The sequence below is a fragment of the Bubalus kerabau genome, chromosome 3 (assembly GCF_029407905.1).
Source record: "Bubalus kerabau isolate K-KA32 ecotype Philippines breed swamp buffalo chromosome 3, PCC_UOA_SB_1v2, whole genome shotgun sequence".
NCBI classification, from domain to species: domain Eukaryota; kingdom Metazoa; phylum Chordata; class Mammalia; order Artiodactyla; family Bovidae; genus Bubalus; species Bubalus kerabau.
The window spans coordinates 85,197,245-85,215,761 of record NC_073626.1 but is presented as its reverse complement, the minus strand read 5'-3'; the positions used below and the strand labels follow the sequence as shown (position 1 = coordinate 85,215,761).

Genomic DNA, 18,517 nt, shown 5'->3' with positions numbered 1-18,517 from the left:
AATTCATTTCTGCTGCTTATATATAAGGCTGCCATGAACATTTTTATGTCTCAAGCACACACACAGCGCTTCTTAGGTGGAGCTAGTGTTAAAGAATCTGTGTGTCAATGCAGGAGACATAAGAGACGCAGGTTCGATCCCTGGGTTGGGAAGATCCCCTGGAGGAGGGCATGGCAACCTACTCCAATATTCTTGCCTGGAGAATCCCATGGACAGAGGAGCCTGGTGGGCTACAGTCCATAGGGTTGCAAAGAATTGGACACGACTGAACAACTTGGCATGTACACGAGCACACACATAAGTACTTCCTTAAGGTAACATGGTAAGAGATCTTAAATTTTATTAAATAGTGCACATTTGATGGTTGTGCCAGTTTACTTTGCCACCAACAGTTAAAGAAAAAAAAAGTCTTCATTACTTCATTGTCCTTGACAACATTTGCTATTTTGAAACTTACATTTTGGGTGTGATGTGGTACACTTCTTTGGGTTTGTAACTTGTGTTTCCTTGATTATTAGTGCAGAGTATTTTTTCCATATGTTTATTAGCCTTTCAGATTTACTCTTATAAGAAATACCTTTGTTTTCAGTGTGTGCATATTTCTATTGGCTAGTAGTTTCATGAATCTTAGGGATTTTTACATTTTTATAAATTAATCCTTATATACAATAAACACTTTGTGGGTTATTTTTTCACTTTTAAGCTCCTCCATCCATGCAATTTTCCAGGCAAGAGAACTGGAGTGGGTTGCCATTTCCTTCTCCAGGGGATCTTCCCGACCCAGGGATCGAACCCTGGTCTCCCGCATTGTAGGCAGACGCTTTATCGTCTGACCCACCAAGTAAGTCTAATGTGCATATTTTAATATTTGTAAATGTGTATCTTTTATGACTGTGCCTTTGTCTTATTTAAATAATTTTCCTATTCTGAGGTCTAAAATATGTTGAATATATTCATTTGAGTTTTAAAATATTAATCTCAAAACTTTAACTCCAATATATCCAAGAGGATAATCAAATACACTTTTTCAAAAAAGTCACTCCTTTCCCTATTGGTTTATAATGATGTAACAGGTTTCTATCTATGTAGGTCTTTTCAAGTCTGATTCAAGGTAATAGCAGCAGTATTTAACTTAATGTGTACTTTCCCTGTGTCAGAAACTCTGCCAAGCATGTTATGCATTTTGAAGCTAGAATGCGTGGGCTTACATACACTGGTGGTGGTGGTGGTTTTGGAGTTTGAACATGCGGGCTTATGTATACGAGAGAGCCCTGATGAATGCAGGGTCTCAGGATAACGTTTACTGAGTGATGGAGATGAAATCAGGTGCAATGTAGAAATACCTGATTGACACACACTGCACTTAAAAAAGCATCCCAAATATATAACTTGCTTTTATTAAACAGGGGAAAAATCAACATATTTTCCAAAGAGGCAGATATCCCAGTAACTAACGTAACATCAGTTTGTTTGACAAGGCATTTAGAATAAGCAAGCAATTAAATTCTTCAGGTAGGAACAGAACATCAACAAGCTCCAGACCCCAGAATCGTTACTAGCCAACAAGTTAGGCATTGTTCTGCTCAACAACTTTAACTTTAATGTAAATATATATTATTTAGAATATTAGCTTCTGAACTACATAATGACTTTATCACTTTAATTAAAACCAGGATTTCTGAAACCTCCAAGTAATCTTTTAAAGTTTTCCAATATGGACATAAACTAACCCCTATTCTTCTCTACATATCGAATTTGAAATAACTGTCACAATATATCAACATTTTCACAGGAAGATTTTTAAGGCTTCTGGCACATAAAATGTGCAAAATCTGTGTGACAATAATGTTATAATTATATACAGAAAATATTTAAAATTCTCCTTGAGCAACTTAAGCTCTAAAGATTAAAAAACTTAAATGTCCATGTTAATAAAATATTAAAATACTATGAGCTTTTTGATAAACTTGACACTGATTTTGTAATTACATAAAGAATGTGCAAGATAAGACCTGCACACTAAGTGATTCATCATTGAAATTAACTGTTAAACTGAATATACTTATTGACATCATTAGTTTTCTAGATCAAACTTTCAGCACAAACAGGCTTTAATATAACTTAAAAACATTTCCAATTAAACTGTAACATTGAGGCAGCAAATGTCAGATCTATGTTTGCCTAGCTATTTAGGTGTCACATAAGTCTATGAATCCTCATTTATCCTTTTGTCTAAGTCACCATTGTAGATAATGTGTTAATAAGTGGAAAATAAGTGAAATCAACAAAAAGTGACCATTTGTCATTTGAAAAAATGAGTTATCAACACCTTGTCTTAAAGTTCTGAAGCAGCACATTCAGTTCTTAAGGCAAAAAAAGCCAAACTTATTATTATAAATTATAAATTCTGGTAATTCTTCTTTTGGCATTAAAAGTCACAGCACAAATTCTTATGCTTTAATAGATAATATATTAGTGTATATCTCAATATACATTTGCTAACATTCTCCATCAGTCTGAAGTTGTTCTGTGCAGCAGAGGCGGTGAAGTGCGGCATGGCAGGGCAACATTTAATGGTTACCCGGGGCATCAAGGGACGTAGAACGGCTGAGCCTTGACTTCCCATTCACATATATTGTATTTGATTGAACTGTAACCTAAGAGAAAGAAACACACTTTGCAGCCATCAATGTAAAAGTGGACAGCTGTCTAATTTTGAATTTTCATCAATTACCAACATTTTAATTTCTGCTTAATTGTAAATACTAACATTTCATGTCATTCAATAAATTTCAAATAATCAAGAATAAATGTTCATTCTACCATGAAATTAAAAATTAGTTATTTCCACAACAAACAAGTTAAATAATCCATTAACACATCTTAGTCTTTACAAAATTACCAAATCAACTCAAAGGACAAGAGCATAAACAGACTGCAGGCCAAGCTGTTAAAGCGCATTTTTAGCTAGATTAATTCTGGTTCCCTCAAAGTACATTGGAGAATGTAGAAAAACATAGTGAATCCCACAGAGCAATGAATTCTATAATTTTCATATTGATGATATTAACCTGAAGTTACTCTCTCCCAGGTACCCCTTATTTATAAGAAAAAATAGCTTTGGTTTTTAAAATGCCTTCATTTGAAGGGCTAAAAATGTCAAACCTGTGACTGTTCTGCCAAAACTGCAAATACATTCCTAAGTTCCAAAATTCTATGGCAAAGTTTCCTGTTTACAAGCTGTAAGTAAATAAAAAACACTAAAACAAAATTTCCTAAATAGCTTGAAATTCCAACATTATAAGAATGTAGAAGAAAATTACCTGGGTTCTACATAGTAAGCAGGTATAGTATTTTAAAATATTACATGTAAAATATAACAATATTTTAAGAAAAATGATTTATCTCTTGATTATAATTTGACTAGCTTAGCTTCCTAACCAAACATTATCCTCTTCTCCCAAGCAGAGAACTGAAGTACAAAAGGCCAGATTCTGCCTAGCAACAGAGTAAGTTAGTGGAAAGCAAAATAAAATTGGCAAATTTAGTTGGCTTTGGTTTCCTGGTGCTTCATTTCTTGCCTTATACTAAACAAAGATAAGTAATCCAAACTAATCAATTTTCTTGACTATCTTAGGAACCCAGGACAGAGTAGAATGGTTGACAACCCTCCACCTGAAACAAAACAGCTAAGGAAAAAAAGTTGCCACCAGAGGAAGAACACTTGTCTGCATCCTTTTCAGTACTCATGTGGGATTGCTTTCCAAGTGCAGCCAACAGACAGGTGATGGCTTTTTGCTATGCTGTCTTGGTCTGAAAAGTCTGTGTGTGAGGGGTATTTTTGTAATTCTTGCCAAAACTGCAGTTCTCACATTCTTTGTAAAGTAAAAGAAAATTTGGTTTAAGCATTTAAAAAAGATACAGATGGTTCTGCTGCTGCTAAGTCGCTTCAGTCGTGTCTGACTCTGTGCAACCCCATAGACGGCAGCCCACCAGGCTCCCCAGTCCCTGGGATTCTCCAGGCAAGAACACCAGAGTGGGTTGCCATTTCCTTCTCCAATGCATGAAAGTGAAAAGTGAAAGGGAAGTCGCTCAGTCGTGTCTGACTCTTAGCGACCCATGGACTGCAGCCCACCAAGCTCCTTCATCCATGGGATTTTCCAGGCAAGAGTACTGGAGTGGGGTGCCATTGCCTAAATATCTACAAATAAAGATGCTCATTGTAACATCATTTATAGGGTAAAAAACTAGAATCCAGTTAAATGTCTACCAATAAGGAGCAAATAAGCTATGGTTCTTTCACACAAATTCTGTGTAGTCTTTTTTTTTTTTTTGGCTGCACTGTACAGCTTCTGGGAGTAGGAAATGGCAACCCATTCTTGTATTCTTGCCTGGGAAATCCCATGGACAGAGGAGTCTGGCAGGCTACAGTTCATAGGGTCACAAAGAATCCAACACGACTGAGCAACTAAGCACAAAACACATATGTATGTCCTAACATCAAACGCATTTTATAAAATACTGTGGATGTAGTAATGCTTTATATGAAGACAAGACAAATCACCATGATTATATGCAGGTTGAGATGGGGGTAAGGTACAGGAAAAAGCCTTCAGAAGCATGAAAATTCATGACTACATTTACATTAGAGCTATCAACTAGATACTTGTTCTAATGTGAACCAAGTATATAATGAAGGTTAATTGCTCAAGTATGAACAAGAGCCATAAGGCAGGTTGGTACCTGGAGTTAAAGTGAACATTTGGGTGCCAAAATACAGGCAAACACAGAGCCAACTTTGTGATGAACAGTCTAAACCCACTGTCAGAATCACTGGAGATTTTGTTTGGCACTATAACTGGTGTTCTATAAAAGAAATGTTCGAATTTAAAACAAACCAAGAGACATGTTCAGAACAGCACAGAAATATGGGCCTTAAGCACAAGAAAGAAATTAGCGTAAGAAAGGAAAAAAGCGTAAGAAACCAGAGCCTTGTGTCTGTTTCTACCACCTTCTGCAATTTTTTGAAATATAATACACGTACAGAGACGTGCATTGAACAGTGCAATGAAAACAGACATATAGGTAGCCCACCACCCAGGTCAAGAGAAAGAATACCTCCAGCTCCCTCCTGATCCTGTCTTTATTTAAAATTTTGACTTTATCATGGATTTTTGCATTAATTTTTATATTTAAAAATATTGCATTAAGATATATTCATCCTGATTACTAATTTTTTTGGTTCCCTCTTAAATTATGTTCCAGTCTTGCTCCAATAAACCTTTAACAACCCTTTTTCTTCCCCTCTGGAAGTAACCCTATTGTGACTTTTGTAATTATTTCCCAACTTTTAGGAATAATTACCACCTATACATGTATCACTATATAATTTAGTTTTGCATGCTGTCAACTTTACACATACCGTTTATTTATGTCTCTATCTACATTGTTGTCTTTAGTATATCTTATCTAATTTATTGCCATTTGATAGTCCATGCTTTAAATATACCACTATTTATTCTACCATTTTTGGATATTAAGGTTATATGTATTTGGAGCTATTACAAATAATATTCTTGAGTCTTGACACATTGAAACACATTTTTAGCATATATAACTAGAAGTGAAGATGTTAATCATGGCATATAGATATGATAAACTCCACTAGACCCCATGTCTTTTAGAGGAAGAAAAAGGATTATGTAAGGGATTTTCATTAAACAGAATTTAGGAGCTGGCACTATAGAGAGTCAGAGCTATCAATAACCTCCTACTGAGAGAGAGAAAATTTAGATTCAATAGAACCTTAAGTAATGAGTAATAAATAGGATACAATTATAGGATCATCATTTAGGGCCTGCTTTCTGTATTGATTCACATCCAGCTCATTCTGGAAGCAATGAGAGCTTTATCTGTGAAGAGACTGCCAAATCAGGGCCCATAACACACCAAGTATACTGCTGCCTGCCTGTATGATTCTGTTGGCCTAAAAGGCATTTCCAACTTAATGCACTACTTTCTGCAATTAGTTCATTGAAACTGATTATTAATAATACATCCACTGACTTAATACAAAGATACTGCACTTATTTTCTATTCTGCCGTGAGCGTGAGGAACCGCTGTTCTCAATCCCTGGCTCTGAACACCCAGAAGGCAGAGGCTTCATTTGACTGAATTTTGTATCCTCAGTATCTAGTACAGTGTTTGGTATTTTTCTGTTTTTAAAAAATGCTTATCAAATTTACTGAATTGAGAAGTTTGAAACTCTATCCTTAATTTATAAGATTAGAAACAGAATTAGAAATAGAATGATTTTCATGAATGAGAATGTGCAATTTATTTACAGGAACATATTTCCCCCCAAAAGTATAAATGTCATGACCTGTGAAATACCAATTTCAATATTCCTTTTTCGCTGCTGTTGTTTGCTGCCTGGGACTAAACTCAAATTCTACAAATAATCTACGAAATTCAGACCTACCCCCCTGAATTATTCCTTTGTGTTTCCTCCACTCCTAACAGCACACAATATTTTGCCTTGTCACCACGTGTTCCCAGATGGGAATGCTAAGTCCTCTGGGCAAATGGCCGTCACTCAGGGCTCCACTGAAACCCACTAGGAAGCTGACTGACCCTCACGAAATGCCTTCCCCTTTTTCTATCTTTGCAGCATTCCTGTTCCTTCGCAAATTTCATTTTTGTTGAGTCCAGTGATTTGCTCAACAAGTCTCTTACTTTTCTCTAAATAGCTTCTAAAATGATTAGAAAAGCAATTCACAAAATGAAATGCCTAGGGAGTCAGTGAAATAATGAGTACTTTTCTTGTCTTGGTGTTGAGGAACTTGCAACCAAGATGACTAAGGCGAACAAGAAAGACATTTAGGGGAGACTGCAGCCTCTGGGAAGTCCAAGTCATGATGCCAGGCTTAAGGCTTCACTACATCCTGTTTCAGAGGATAAGGGTGACAGAGAGGAAACTTATCTGTAATAACTCCCTGTGATGCTTTCTGGGGTTTACCCAAGAACAGAGTGCGTCACCTTGCTCTCTCACATATCAGTAGAAGCTAGACTCTGGCAGTGCATTATTAAAACTTGAATTTCTGCATTAGCTCTCATCTAAATTCCCTGCATTTTTTTAGTTTAGCCTATAAAACGCCTCCCCCCTTAACCAGCCAATTAGTATGGTAGTAACTGATTACTATAGGAGCCAGGACTGAAAACGCAGGCTCTTACAATAACGCAGCTTTTCTGGAAAAAAGGAGGGACTTTCTCTCTAAAAGACTCTTTCTTGCTGTGCTAACACAGTTTCTTAAAATAAGAGTCCGGGGCACTTTCTATATATAGTTATATAATAATGAGTAAAACTTGCTTTCTGCACCTGGCTCATGTTTTGGAAAACAGACCTGACATAGTTTTAAGGATGTGTAACATTGAGAGAGTCCAGAGCTTATACTTCAAAAATGACCCCTGACTTATAAAAGGGGAACTTCTGGCATCTTCCCTATTCAGATTTAAAAGCCAGAAAACAATTTCCCCTAAGTATTAGTTTGACAGTGTTGAAAATAAACCCAATGTCACCCATCTGATAAAGAAAACTTACCCTTTTCAATTTGGCAGCAGCCTCTCCAGAACGAATTGCAGTCAGCAAACTCTGTCGGATCTGTTCTGGGTCAGAGCTTTGGAATGTCGAAGAACTTTGTCTCTTAAGGGTGAACGACGGGCAGTCAGTTGGAGATGGTATTTGAGGATTCTGTTCATTATGTGCAGAATTATTTTCCTATAAAAATAAATGTGAAAGTTATATGAATACCAGGTGAAGAATGGGCCAGTGTTCAAAACACTTTCATCATCAATAGCTCTTTAAGAACCCCCATTTGCTACACTGGTGCTTTAAACTATTTCCTCATCCTCTGAGTTATCTCTGATGTCAGGCTCAGCTGGAAGATAAGGGCCTTACTTTCCCTCATTTTGAACTCAGGAGGCTAAGGAAGAAAAGTGATATGTCTCTTTGTTTCACAGTGCAGTGGTAATTTTACTGTCCTTGAGTAAATGAAATAATGCTGATTTCTCCAATAGAGTCAGTTAGAACAGACAAAGTAATAATAAAAATCCAGACTTAAAAAAACAAAAACAAACCCATTTTCATAGTTCCAATATATTAGTATTATAAAATTATTTTTGATGGTACAAATGGACAAATATTGGCAATTTCATACTGGTTGAACCTAATGCATCTTCTAATAAAGGAGTATTAATGACTATGTAACAGCTTATTTTGTCTTTCTAGAAGTCACTAGGACGAAGTGATGCCCATGTTTTATTTTTCCCATGAGACTGAAAATAAATATTAGAAATTTAAGAATCAAAATTTTAATTAAACTTCTTAGAAAGGAATATTTAGTAACTGATTTCATTGGCAACTATATTCAAACAATCTTAAAAATGTCTTTTTCAAACTGCCAAATAAATATCTTTATAAAAAATGAGTTAAACAGAACTCAGGCAATAGCTCAAAAACTGTATTATCTAAATCAAGCTTCTGTTGTTTAGAAGTGGTATTCCATTCTAAGAAAAAAACACAGGCTTTGCTCCCAAGAATTAATCTCTAGATCATATATCTCTTTCTGATATGATATCAAAGTAATAAAAATGCAAACTATAAAGGAATATTTTTCAAGGTAAATATTGCTTTAAATTATGGAAAAATCTTTACTTGGCAACATGTTCTCTTACTCTGGGAGTGTTTGAAAAAATAGCATAAGATACTTCTGGAACTGTCATACAAATATGAAAGTATTCTTTAAACACTATCATAAAAAGTACACAATGTATTTTTTTAATTGCATGGGGATTATCATAATTCATACTGTGAATTGCATCCTCTAACTATACTACTTGAATCTAGCAAATTATATCATTTAGTTGATCCAACATGAAGTCAACAAATTCTCCTTTTTGTACATCACTAAAGTCAGATATGCAGATGACACCACCCTTAGGGCAGAAAGTGAAGAGGAACTAAAAAGCTCCTTGATGAAAGTGAAAGAGGAGAGTGAAAAAGTTGGCTTAAAGCTCAACATTCAGAAAACAAAGATCATGGCATCCGGTCCCATCACTTCATGGGAAATAGATGGGGAAACAGTGGAAACAGTGTCAGACTTTATTTTTTTTAGGCTCCAAAATCACTGCAGATGGTGACTGCAGCCATGAAATTAAGACGCTTACCCCTTGGAAGGAAACTTATGACCAACCTAGATAGCATATTAAAAAGTAGAGAGATTACTTTGCCAACAAAGATCCGTCTGGTCAAGGCTATGGTTTTTCCAGTGGTCATGTATGGATGTGAGAGTTGGACTGTGAAGAAAGCTGAGCGCGGAAGAATTGATGCTTTTGAACTGTGGTGTTGGAAAAGACTCTTGAGAGTCCCTTGGACTGCAAGGAGATCCAACCAGTCCATTCTAAAGGAGATCAGTCCTGGGTGTTCTTTGGAAGGAATGATGCTAAAGCTGAAACTCCAGTACTTTGGCCACCTCATGTGAAGAGCTGACTCGTTGAAAAAGACTCTGATGCTGGGAGGGATTGGGGGCAGGAGGAAAAGGGGACAACAGAGGATGAGATGGCTGGATGGCATCACCGACTCGATGGACGTTGAGTTTGAGTGAACTCTGGGAGTTGGTGATGGACAGGGAGGCCTGGCGTGCTGCAGTTCATGGGGTCGCAAAGAGTCGGACACGACTGAGCAACTGAACTGAACTGAAGGTTAGATGGTGGTTAATTGGTATTTTGGTGAACATATAACTGGAAAGTTGACACTGAATTAACAAAATGGGAAACAGTATTTTTCACAGAGCTAGAACAAATAATTTCACAATTTGTATGGAAATACAAAAAACCTCGAATAGCCAAAGCAGTCTTGAGAAAGAAGAATGGAACTGGAGGAATCAACCTGCCTGACTTCAGGCTCTACTACAAAACCACAGTCATCAAGACAGTATGGTACTGGCACAAAGACAGGAATATAGATCAATGGAACAAAATAGAAAGCCCAGAGATAAATCTATGCACCTATGAACACCTTATCTTTGACAAAAGAAGCAAGAATATACAATGGAGAAAAGACAATCTCTTTAACAAGTGATGCTAGAAAAACTGGTCAACCACTTGTAAAAGAATGAAACTAGAACACTTTATAACACTATACACAAAAATAAACTCAAAATGGATTAAAGATCTAAAGGTAAGACCAGAAACTATAAAACTCCTAGAGGAGAACATAGGCAAAACACTCTTCGACATAAATTACAGCAGGATCCTCTATGACCCACCTCCCAGAATATTGGAAATAAAAGCAAAAATAAACAAATGGGACCTAATTAAAATTAAAAGCTTCTGCACAACAAAGGAAACTATAAGCAAGGTGAAAAGACAGCCTTCAGAATGGGAGAAAATAATAACAAATGAAACAACTGACAAAGTATTAATCTCAAAAATATACAAGCAACTCCTGCAGCTCAATTCCAGAAAAATAAATGACCCAATCAAAAAATGGGCCAACAGACATTTCTACAAAGAAGACATACAGATGGCTAACAAACACATGAAAAGATGCTCAACATCACTCATTATCAGAGAAATGCAAATCAAAACCACAATGAGGTACTATTTCACGCCAGTCAGAATGGTTGCTATCCAAAAGTCTACAAGCAATACATGCTGGAGAGGGTGTGGAGAAAAGGGAACCCTCTTACACTGTTGGTGGGAATGCAAACTAGTACAGCCACTATGGAGAACAGTGTGGAGATTCCTGAAAAAACTGGAAATAGAACTGCCTTATGATCCAGCAATCCCACTGCTGGGCATACACACTGAGGAAACCAGAAGGGAAAGAGACACGTGTACCCCAATGTTCATCGCAGCACTGTTTATAATAGCCAGGACATGGAAGCAACCTAGATGTCTATCAGCAGACGAATGGATAAGAAAGCTGTGGTACATATACACAATCGAATATTACTCAGCCATTAAAAAGAATACATTTGAATCAGTTCTAATGAGGTGGATGAAACTGGAGCCTATTATACAGAGTGAAGTAAGCCAGAAAGAAAAACAGCAATACAGTATACTAATGCATATATATGGAATTTAGAAAGATGGTAACGATAACCCTGTATGTGAGACAGCAAAAGAAAGATGTATAGAACAGAACAGTCTTTTGGACTCTGTGGGAGAAGGTGGGATGATTTGCGAGAATGGCATTGAAACATGTATAATATCATATTGAAATGAATCACGAGTCCAGGTTCGATGCAGGATACAGGATGCTTGGGGCTGGTGCACTGGGATGACCCAGAGGGATGGTATGGGGAGGGAGGTGGGAGGGGGATTCAGGATGGGGAACACATGTACACCCTTGGCGGATTCATGTTGATGTATGGAAAAACCAATACAATATTGTAAAGTAATTTGCCTCCAATTAAAATAAATTTATATTAAAAAAAGAAAATTACATATTTAAACTCTGATTTTAATTTAAATTATATATAACAATATTTGGTAAGCTCAGGTTGAGTGTATATGACAGTGCAGAGCTGAGATATGTTGTTTATTTTATCTAGTCTTTGATGCTGCTTATGTTTTTATATAATTAAAACAATTTATTTTGCTATTATGGAGAATTGGAGAAGAAAATAAAGTAAACCAGAACATCCAGGAAAGTTTTCAACAAACTGAGATAAGCAAAACACAGAAAACTAGTCAGAACTATAGTACAGTATACAAATGTATGAGCAAAGAAACTTTAAATATTTGCTACTGAGGTGATTATATAATGACCTTATAGTAATATCTGATTAAATTATATGAATTATAATGACTGAGAGTAAATAATCAGATTCTATGTATTACTACTCGTTTTTTTCCCCTACAGCATCTTGATTGCAGATTATGAATTAAGTAACACAGCTTGTTAAACCCATTTAAGTCATGTTGTATAAGAATCCCCTATTTTATAAAAGGTTATATTTACCTTATCACTCACACCTAGTTGTGGCATGTTCCCAAATGTATTTACAGAAGGAATCTTCCCTTTCTCTGCATCAGTTGGAGTTCTGGCAGAGGCACCCTTGACCTCCTCACTGCATGACTCTGTAGGGCTTTTGCTGAAGGACTGTGACCGTTTCACCACAGCGAGGGCAAACGGCGAAGGAGCAGAGCTGGAGTATGGTCGTGGGGCACCAAAAGTTTTCAGGGTTTTCAGATTCAGTGTTGCTAACTGACTCTTGGGCAGAGGAACAGGTTTGGAGGCCACAGGAGGAGGGGTAAGGGGGGAGGCCACGGGGGGAGGGGGAAGGGGCGAGGCCACGGGGGGAGGGGAAAGAGGCGAGGCCACGGGGGGAGGGGGAAGGGGGAAGGCCATGGGGGGAGGGGAAAGGGGCGAGGCCACGGGGGGAGGGGAAAGGGGCGAGGCCACGGGAGGAGGGGGAGGTGGAGGCGGCGGAGGAAAGGCCACAGGAGAAGAGGTTTCAGTAGGCTTCTGATTGCTCTCATCATCAGTGTTTTGAACGTGTGGCTGCGGAAGAGATTGAATAGTTTTACTTAAGGGAGAAAGAGCTGGCTCTGGAGGAGGTATTTTCTCTCTTTCCACCTCTTTCTTTAATTCCTTTGGAGTAGGATTAGAGGCAGCTTGAACACTCTTGGCGGCTGCAGATGACACATAGTGATCCGAAACTCTTTTTTGCATCTGCAAGAAAAAAGCACTTGGTTTGGAGTGGGGATTAGAAACCCGCGATTTAAATTTTGACTCCAAAATATTGTTTATATCTTCCAATTTTGGCGCAAAAGGAGCTGTGCCAGTGTCACTCGCCATTCTGGGAGGTTTCAGAGGATTCACCATTCTGCTGCGGGTAAAGCTCTCGTCACTTTGCATCTGATGCTCTGTTTTCAGGGTAGGCTTTGATTTCAGGTCTGCTTGTGACTCCTTTGGGCTTTCAGAAATGACCAGATCTTCTGTTTGGATTGTAGTTTCTTTCACATTCTCATAAGTGTCCTTTTTCCCTAAAGTATGTATCTCCTGATCATTTTTATACCCTATGGTTTCCGATTCCCGATCTTTTGATATTTCCAGGGAGCGGGGAGGCACTATTTTATAAGTAGTCATCCCAATTTTGGGTATGTACTCTCTTGTAATTTCATTTGAAGGTTTTGGCTTGGGATTATAATCTTGTCTGTAAAATGGATAATTCTTTACATAAGAAGCTGTTGGATTTTTATCAGTTCCGTCTACAGAAGGCAAAAGATTGTCATTACCATGTGCACAAGTTGGATCTTTTATGGCGAGTTGCTCTTCTGTATGTACAACAAGGGGGCCCTTACTCCTGAATTCTCCTGAGATATCTATAGAGTCTTGTGGGCTTAAAGATAAGTGTTGAGTTGATTTGTTGTTACTTGAAGTTTGCACACTTTCATCAACTTTGACATCAGACAAATTATGATCTTGCTGATCCCCATCAAAACTGCCACAGGAAGGGATTGTCTGAATTGCTGCATCTTGCATTTTTGTCTTTTCTGCACTGGGTTGAATCAGGTTTTGATCTGGTGCTGATGAAACAGCAAGATGATTTTCTTTGTAACGTCCAGCAGTATCAGTTTTATATGCCTGATAATTTGATAGTCTCTCAACTTCTATGTCCACGTTATTTTTGGCAACACCTGCTACATTGATTTCTGTTCTCCTCACTCCATTTTTCATATTATTTTCTGTGTTTGTTGGAATGACAATTATTTCATGTTGATCTGCTGAGAGAAAAAAATATAAAGTATAGGAAAAAAATAGAAAAGTGCAAGTTTTCAGTACCCACCCTCCCCCAAAGTGAACAGGTTGGTTTGAATTCTACAGATAAATATTCAGCACACCAATTATACAGTAATTATACAGGTAATGGCATACAGAGAAAGTGGCATGGACTTTGGGATCATAGAGACCTGAGTCAGGAATCCAGCTTGACTAATTACAATCTGTATGGACCACATCATTTTACTCACCCCGTTTGAGCCTCAGATGTCAAAAACAAAACTATGTATTATATATCACTAATGTAACAGTAACATGCTTATTAGGATACCATATTGCCCAAAACAAGTACTCATAGAAGATAGCTATGATTTTAAGATGATATTTCAGTCTTTGTTAAGAATGACAAAAAGATACTGACAGATTTTAAAAAATGTTTTTGTTCTGTTTTTTTCCATTTTGATTCTGTCTTTTCTATAATCCCTAGTATACTTATTCCCTTTTAATGTTATCAGTTTTACTTACGACAGACCACAAAACCTTACCTTTAAGAGCTGAAATAAAAACAACGTAAGTTATTGTCTGACTAATTAGGTGTCCTTGCTAAATAATTTTAGAGGATTTTGTTTTCAGTCACAATATGGGGTGGTTTCAACTACATTAAAAACAACCATGTGGGTTTTTATTTTTTTCTCTGTGAGAAAAGATAACTTTATTTTTCTCATGTTAGAATCCAGGTAGAGAAAACAAACTTTCCTCTCCCAACACTACTTTTCCTGAAAACAAAAGTCTTTTGCCAGTGTCTAGGTTAACAAAGCAACAGTTGCCAGCCAACAACATGATGGCAAAGAGTTGGAATGAGGCTTCTGGAAGGAAACAGAGGCTTATGACTGAGCCAGGTGATTCATATATACTGTCGTCCTCTAGTCAAGTACCATGAAGAATCATTTCTTCTGAATAACCAGCTAGCCTCAAAATCCTTGGTGGCCTCTCCTTTCGATATGACAGTTTGCACAGCACAAATGAAGTGTGGGCCTTGGAAATCAAATTGTGAACGAATGTCAAGTATTTCTCTATAGTTTTATAATCACTCACTTTCACTTGTAAGATAAAGTTCACTGTCTAAACTATAAAATGGATCCTTTGTGAAAAATGAAAAGAAAAAAAGGAGCCTAAATGTATTTCCTTTTCTCTTGCTTATTTCTCATTTTCCACTGAATATAGATATATCCCAGTTACAGAATGGAAATACTTTCTAAAAAAAGGTAAATCATTATAAAAATATATTTTTAAAATGAAATTCCCTATAATAAATCCTAATTTATTGGTTTTAGAACTTCTTCACATTTTCTGTGGGTTATAATTACTTCACCATTATCTACTGAATTTCTCACCAAAATTGCAAAAATTTCAGTGATTGCCAGGCCTACAAACACTACTGAATTCATTAGCTTTTCCTGCTACATATCTGCTGATAATGCAAACAAAATGTCAGTGAATAGGCAGGCTATTTTTCAGAAATGGCCAGTAGAGGGAGAAGGTATATTTTGTACTATACTATACTTTCCCCTACTCAAAACTGACACGAACATCAACCACCTGATGAAAGGATCATTTAGATAAGTGCACAGTTTAGGTTTAAAGAAAAAAGGAGAAAAGCAGAATAAAATTAGTTCTAAGGATAACAAATTATTTTAAAAACCACCCAGAGTTGACAGTGGTCATTGTAAATCAAGTGCAAATCAAAATAAGTATATTACAGAAATGTGCTTGGGACCCTAATACTAATATGATACCCAGATCTTTGCAAAAATGATTTAATTTTACTATGATTTTAAACAGTAAGCAGCTTTTAAATCACATCTTCTCAATAGAAATGCTATTGCCATCATAATATATGTTGTTAAAAAGCTGCATCAAGAAGAAAAAATGGGGAAATTATATACAAGTATATAAGTTGTACACTTGTATCTCAGGAGGTTATTGACCATAAGGACAATGAATCAAAGACATTCATATTCAAATTAACCAACACATACCACATGTATAAAGTGTCATATCTATATACATCTGTCTATCTTGTTTGTGACATTGGGATAATCCAATACCTATTGAATTTATATACGTATCTATGTATCTCCGGAGAAGGCAATGGCAACCCTCTCCAGTACTCTTGCCTGGGAAATCCCATGGACAGAGGAGCCTGATAGGCTACAGCCCATGGGGTCGCGAAGAGTCTGACATGACTAAGCGACTTCACTTTCACTTTTCACTTTCATGCATTGGAGAAGGAAATGGCAACCCACTCCAGTGTTCTTGCCTGGAGAATCCCAGGTACGGGAGCCTCGTGGGCTGCCGTCTATGGGATCGCACAGAGTTGGACACAACTGACGTGACTTAGCAGCAACAGCATATATCTCTCTCTATATTTTCTATGGATCTTAACCTAGTTTTATGTACTAACATAATAGATTGGACTTGAGAATAAGCCATTTCCTTCATATCCCCTTAAAATACCATTGTGTATTCACTGCAATTCTGATTTGTATAGTTTCTTTTTTCTGAAATTCAATCCTAACTATATATTTTAACTGTTATCTCAGTATTCTGCTAGGTTACATAAGAAATTCAAACAAAGTATCAGATATAATTTCTCTGATCAAAGACTGTCCAATCTAGTCAAGTAGTCGAGACACAGAACTACATGGCTTCCAGCAGTCAAGCAACAGAATAAGTGAAGTGGCAGGATTTGGATAATAGTTGAATGGGTGAAGATTATTCTCCAAAGATAATAATAAAATAACCATAGTTCTAATGATAGAACTGAGTGAAATATATATGCCATGAGAAAGAATCAACTATCTTGATTTGGAGGTATGGGGGAGGAGTAGGAAATACTGGTAAACTTTATTACATGATTAGATGGCTTGAGCCCGAAATATCAGGCCGACAAGTTTTACCCAAGGTATATCAACTTGACTATGAACTAAAACAGGCTTGAGTTAGGGAGTCAGTAGAAGGAAAAAGAAGTAGATCATAAGTATGCAGAGAGTATACATCGGTAAGATTCAGAGCTAAGTTAGATAACCTCTAAGATTTAACAACATCATAAGACATGGTAGTGAGAAGCAAATTTTGGAATCAATACATATTGAACACATACTGCCTGAGTTCAAATCTGAGGTCTGCCATTTACTGTGGGACCTCAGGTGAGTTATGTAATATCTTTGTGGATCAATCATCTGTAAAATGGGACTAAAGTAACAATACCCATTAATGAGTTAGTATACAAGATTAAATGAGCTAATATAAAGTGTTTAAGAAAGGTCCTTGGCATACAGTATGTGCTATGAAAGTGTTAGTAGTGCTTATGGAACTCACCTTTCTCTTGGTTTGGGTCCAGTGACTTCAGGTTTCTTACACTGTCAACTACTGTCTCTTTGTCGCTTGAATTACATACCATAATGTGTGGCCTTCTGTAAAAATGATATTGTATATTATATATGATACTATTCAAACACACACTCACACAATAATAAAACAGGCAATAATTTCCAAAGACAGACTGGAACAATCATCTTTTTATGCCAAATACTGGAAATTTAATAGCAAAGAAAAAATAAAGCTAAGAGGAAATGGTGCTATGAAACATTAGCTTTCATATGTGGCCCTGTAACAAAGCAAGATATTAGAAGCTTGGTAGGATGGACAGTTTCCTCAAGAGAGTATCTTTTTCTTATTATCAATTATTATCTTTTAAAGAAAAAGGAGCTAAATGAAATTTACTTTCATAGACATTTCCCTTACATCTGGCAAGGTCACCTTGTGACAAGTCAGAATGTGAATTAACTTCACTGGGTTTTTTTTTTTTTTTAAATGATAGAGGAGTTTAATTTGGAGACAATCTCATGCAAATTATAATAAAACTTTGATAAAATGGTTTATTTTACGTTCTTGATTTCATCTTTATTCATAGTGTGGTATTTCTAACAGAATGTAAGTGTACTTTATTATGACTTTCTATTTCTAGAACCAAGGGGAAAGTGCATTCTCTGCTTCACAAAATTGACTGTAAAAATGATTAGTGGCTTAACATCATATTCTAATATACAGAATTGTTTTATAAACCAGTCAGTAAAAGTTCTTTAGGAGTATTTGGTGCAAATTGAGATTAAATATTTCATTTTGGCCAAATAGGTAACAGGCAAAACAAACACAACAGAAACAAAAATGCTAATCATATTCATACAAAATAACTACACGTTGTGGTTTATCTGGCACAGGGACACCAAAACCACTGGGTTTGATTTTATTTAAAACCAATCACATGTAAATAGATACTCTATGAATAAAGTTTTTTTAATGATGGTAAAAGGGATAAAGTATAAAGAAATGATTCACTTGTGTTTAAAATATCATTTCTGTATTTCAGAAGACTACTATCAGTTAAACAAAGCACCACCACCACTTCTGGCATACGGACTACTTACTGTTCATCTGTGTTTCTAGTTCCTTGTTTTTCTTCTTTGAAGTTTTGTGAGGACTCTCCAGTAGCACTGCCAGGGGCTGAGTCAGGATCATTTTTCAGTGTATTTATTATATCAGTAGATACAGTAGGAATGTCTTGTGACTTCAGAGAAGTATTTTCAGCCTCATCTTTAGGCATTTCACTCAGTTCTTCCTTTTCATCTATCTCTTCAAGGCTATAATCAGAGCTTATTCCAGCT

At 36.5% G+C, this 18,517-nt stretch overlaps 1 protein-coding gene and 1 long non-coding RNA gene across 6 annotated transcripts in view; one reads left to right on the top strand and one right to left on the bottom strand.

Moving 5' to 3' along the window:
* Positions 1-18,347, top strand: part of LOC129646364 (uncharacterized) — a 51,377-nt gene extending 33,030 nt beyond the window's left edge. Inside the window, exons 2-5 of one of the 5 annotated variants that reach the window (XR_008711886.1) lie at positions 729-841; positions 3,469-3,509; positions 3,638-3,784; positions 18,223-18,347. This is a non-coding gene — a long non-coding RNA (uncharacterized LOC129646364). Of the gene's footprint in view, positions 1-703; positions 842-3,468; positions 3,510-3,637; positions 3,874-18,222 lie in introns of those variants that run through there. The other 4 variants (XR_008711884.1, XR_008711883.1, XR_008711887.1 and 1 more) reach the window with 4 other exon arrangements.
* The window catches only part of COBLL1 (cordon-bleu WH2 repeat protein like 1), a 165,706-nt gene continuing 148,565 nt past the window's right edge, over positions 1,377-18,517 (bottom strand). Inside the window, exons 12-17 of the mRNA XM_055572396.1 lie at positions 18,281-18,515; positions 17,172-17,266; positions 12,518-13,795; positions 12,027-12,319; positions 7,602-7,778; positions 1,377-2,657 (exon numbers count right to left, since the gene is read on the bottom strand). Coding sequence (XP_055428371.1) covers positions 2,571-2,657; positions 7,602-7,778; positions 12,027-12,319; positions 12,518-13,795; positions 17,172-17,266; positions 18,281-18,515 — 2,165 coding nt within the window. The 3' untranslated portion in view covers positions 1,377-2,570. The remainder of the gene's footprint in view (positions 2,658-7,601; positions 7,779-12,026; positions 12,320-12,517; positions 13,796-17,171; positions 17,267-18,280; positions 18,516-18,517) is intronic.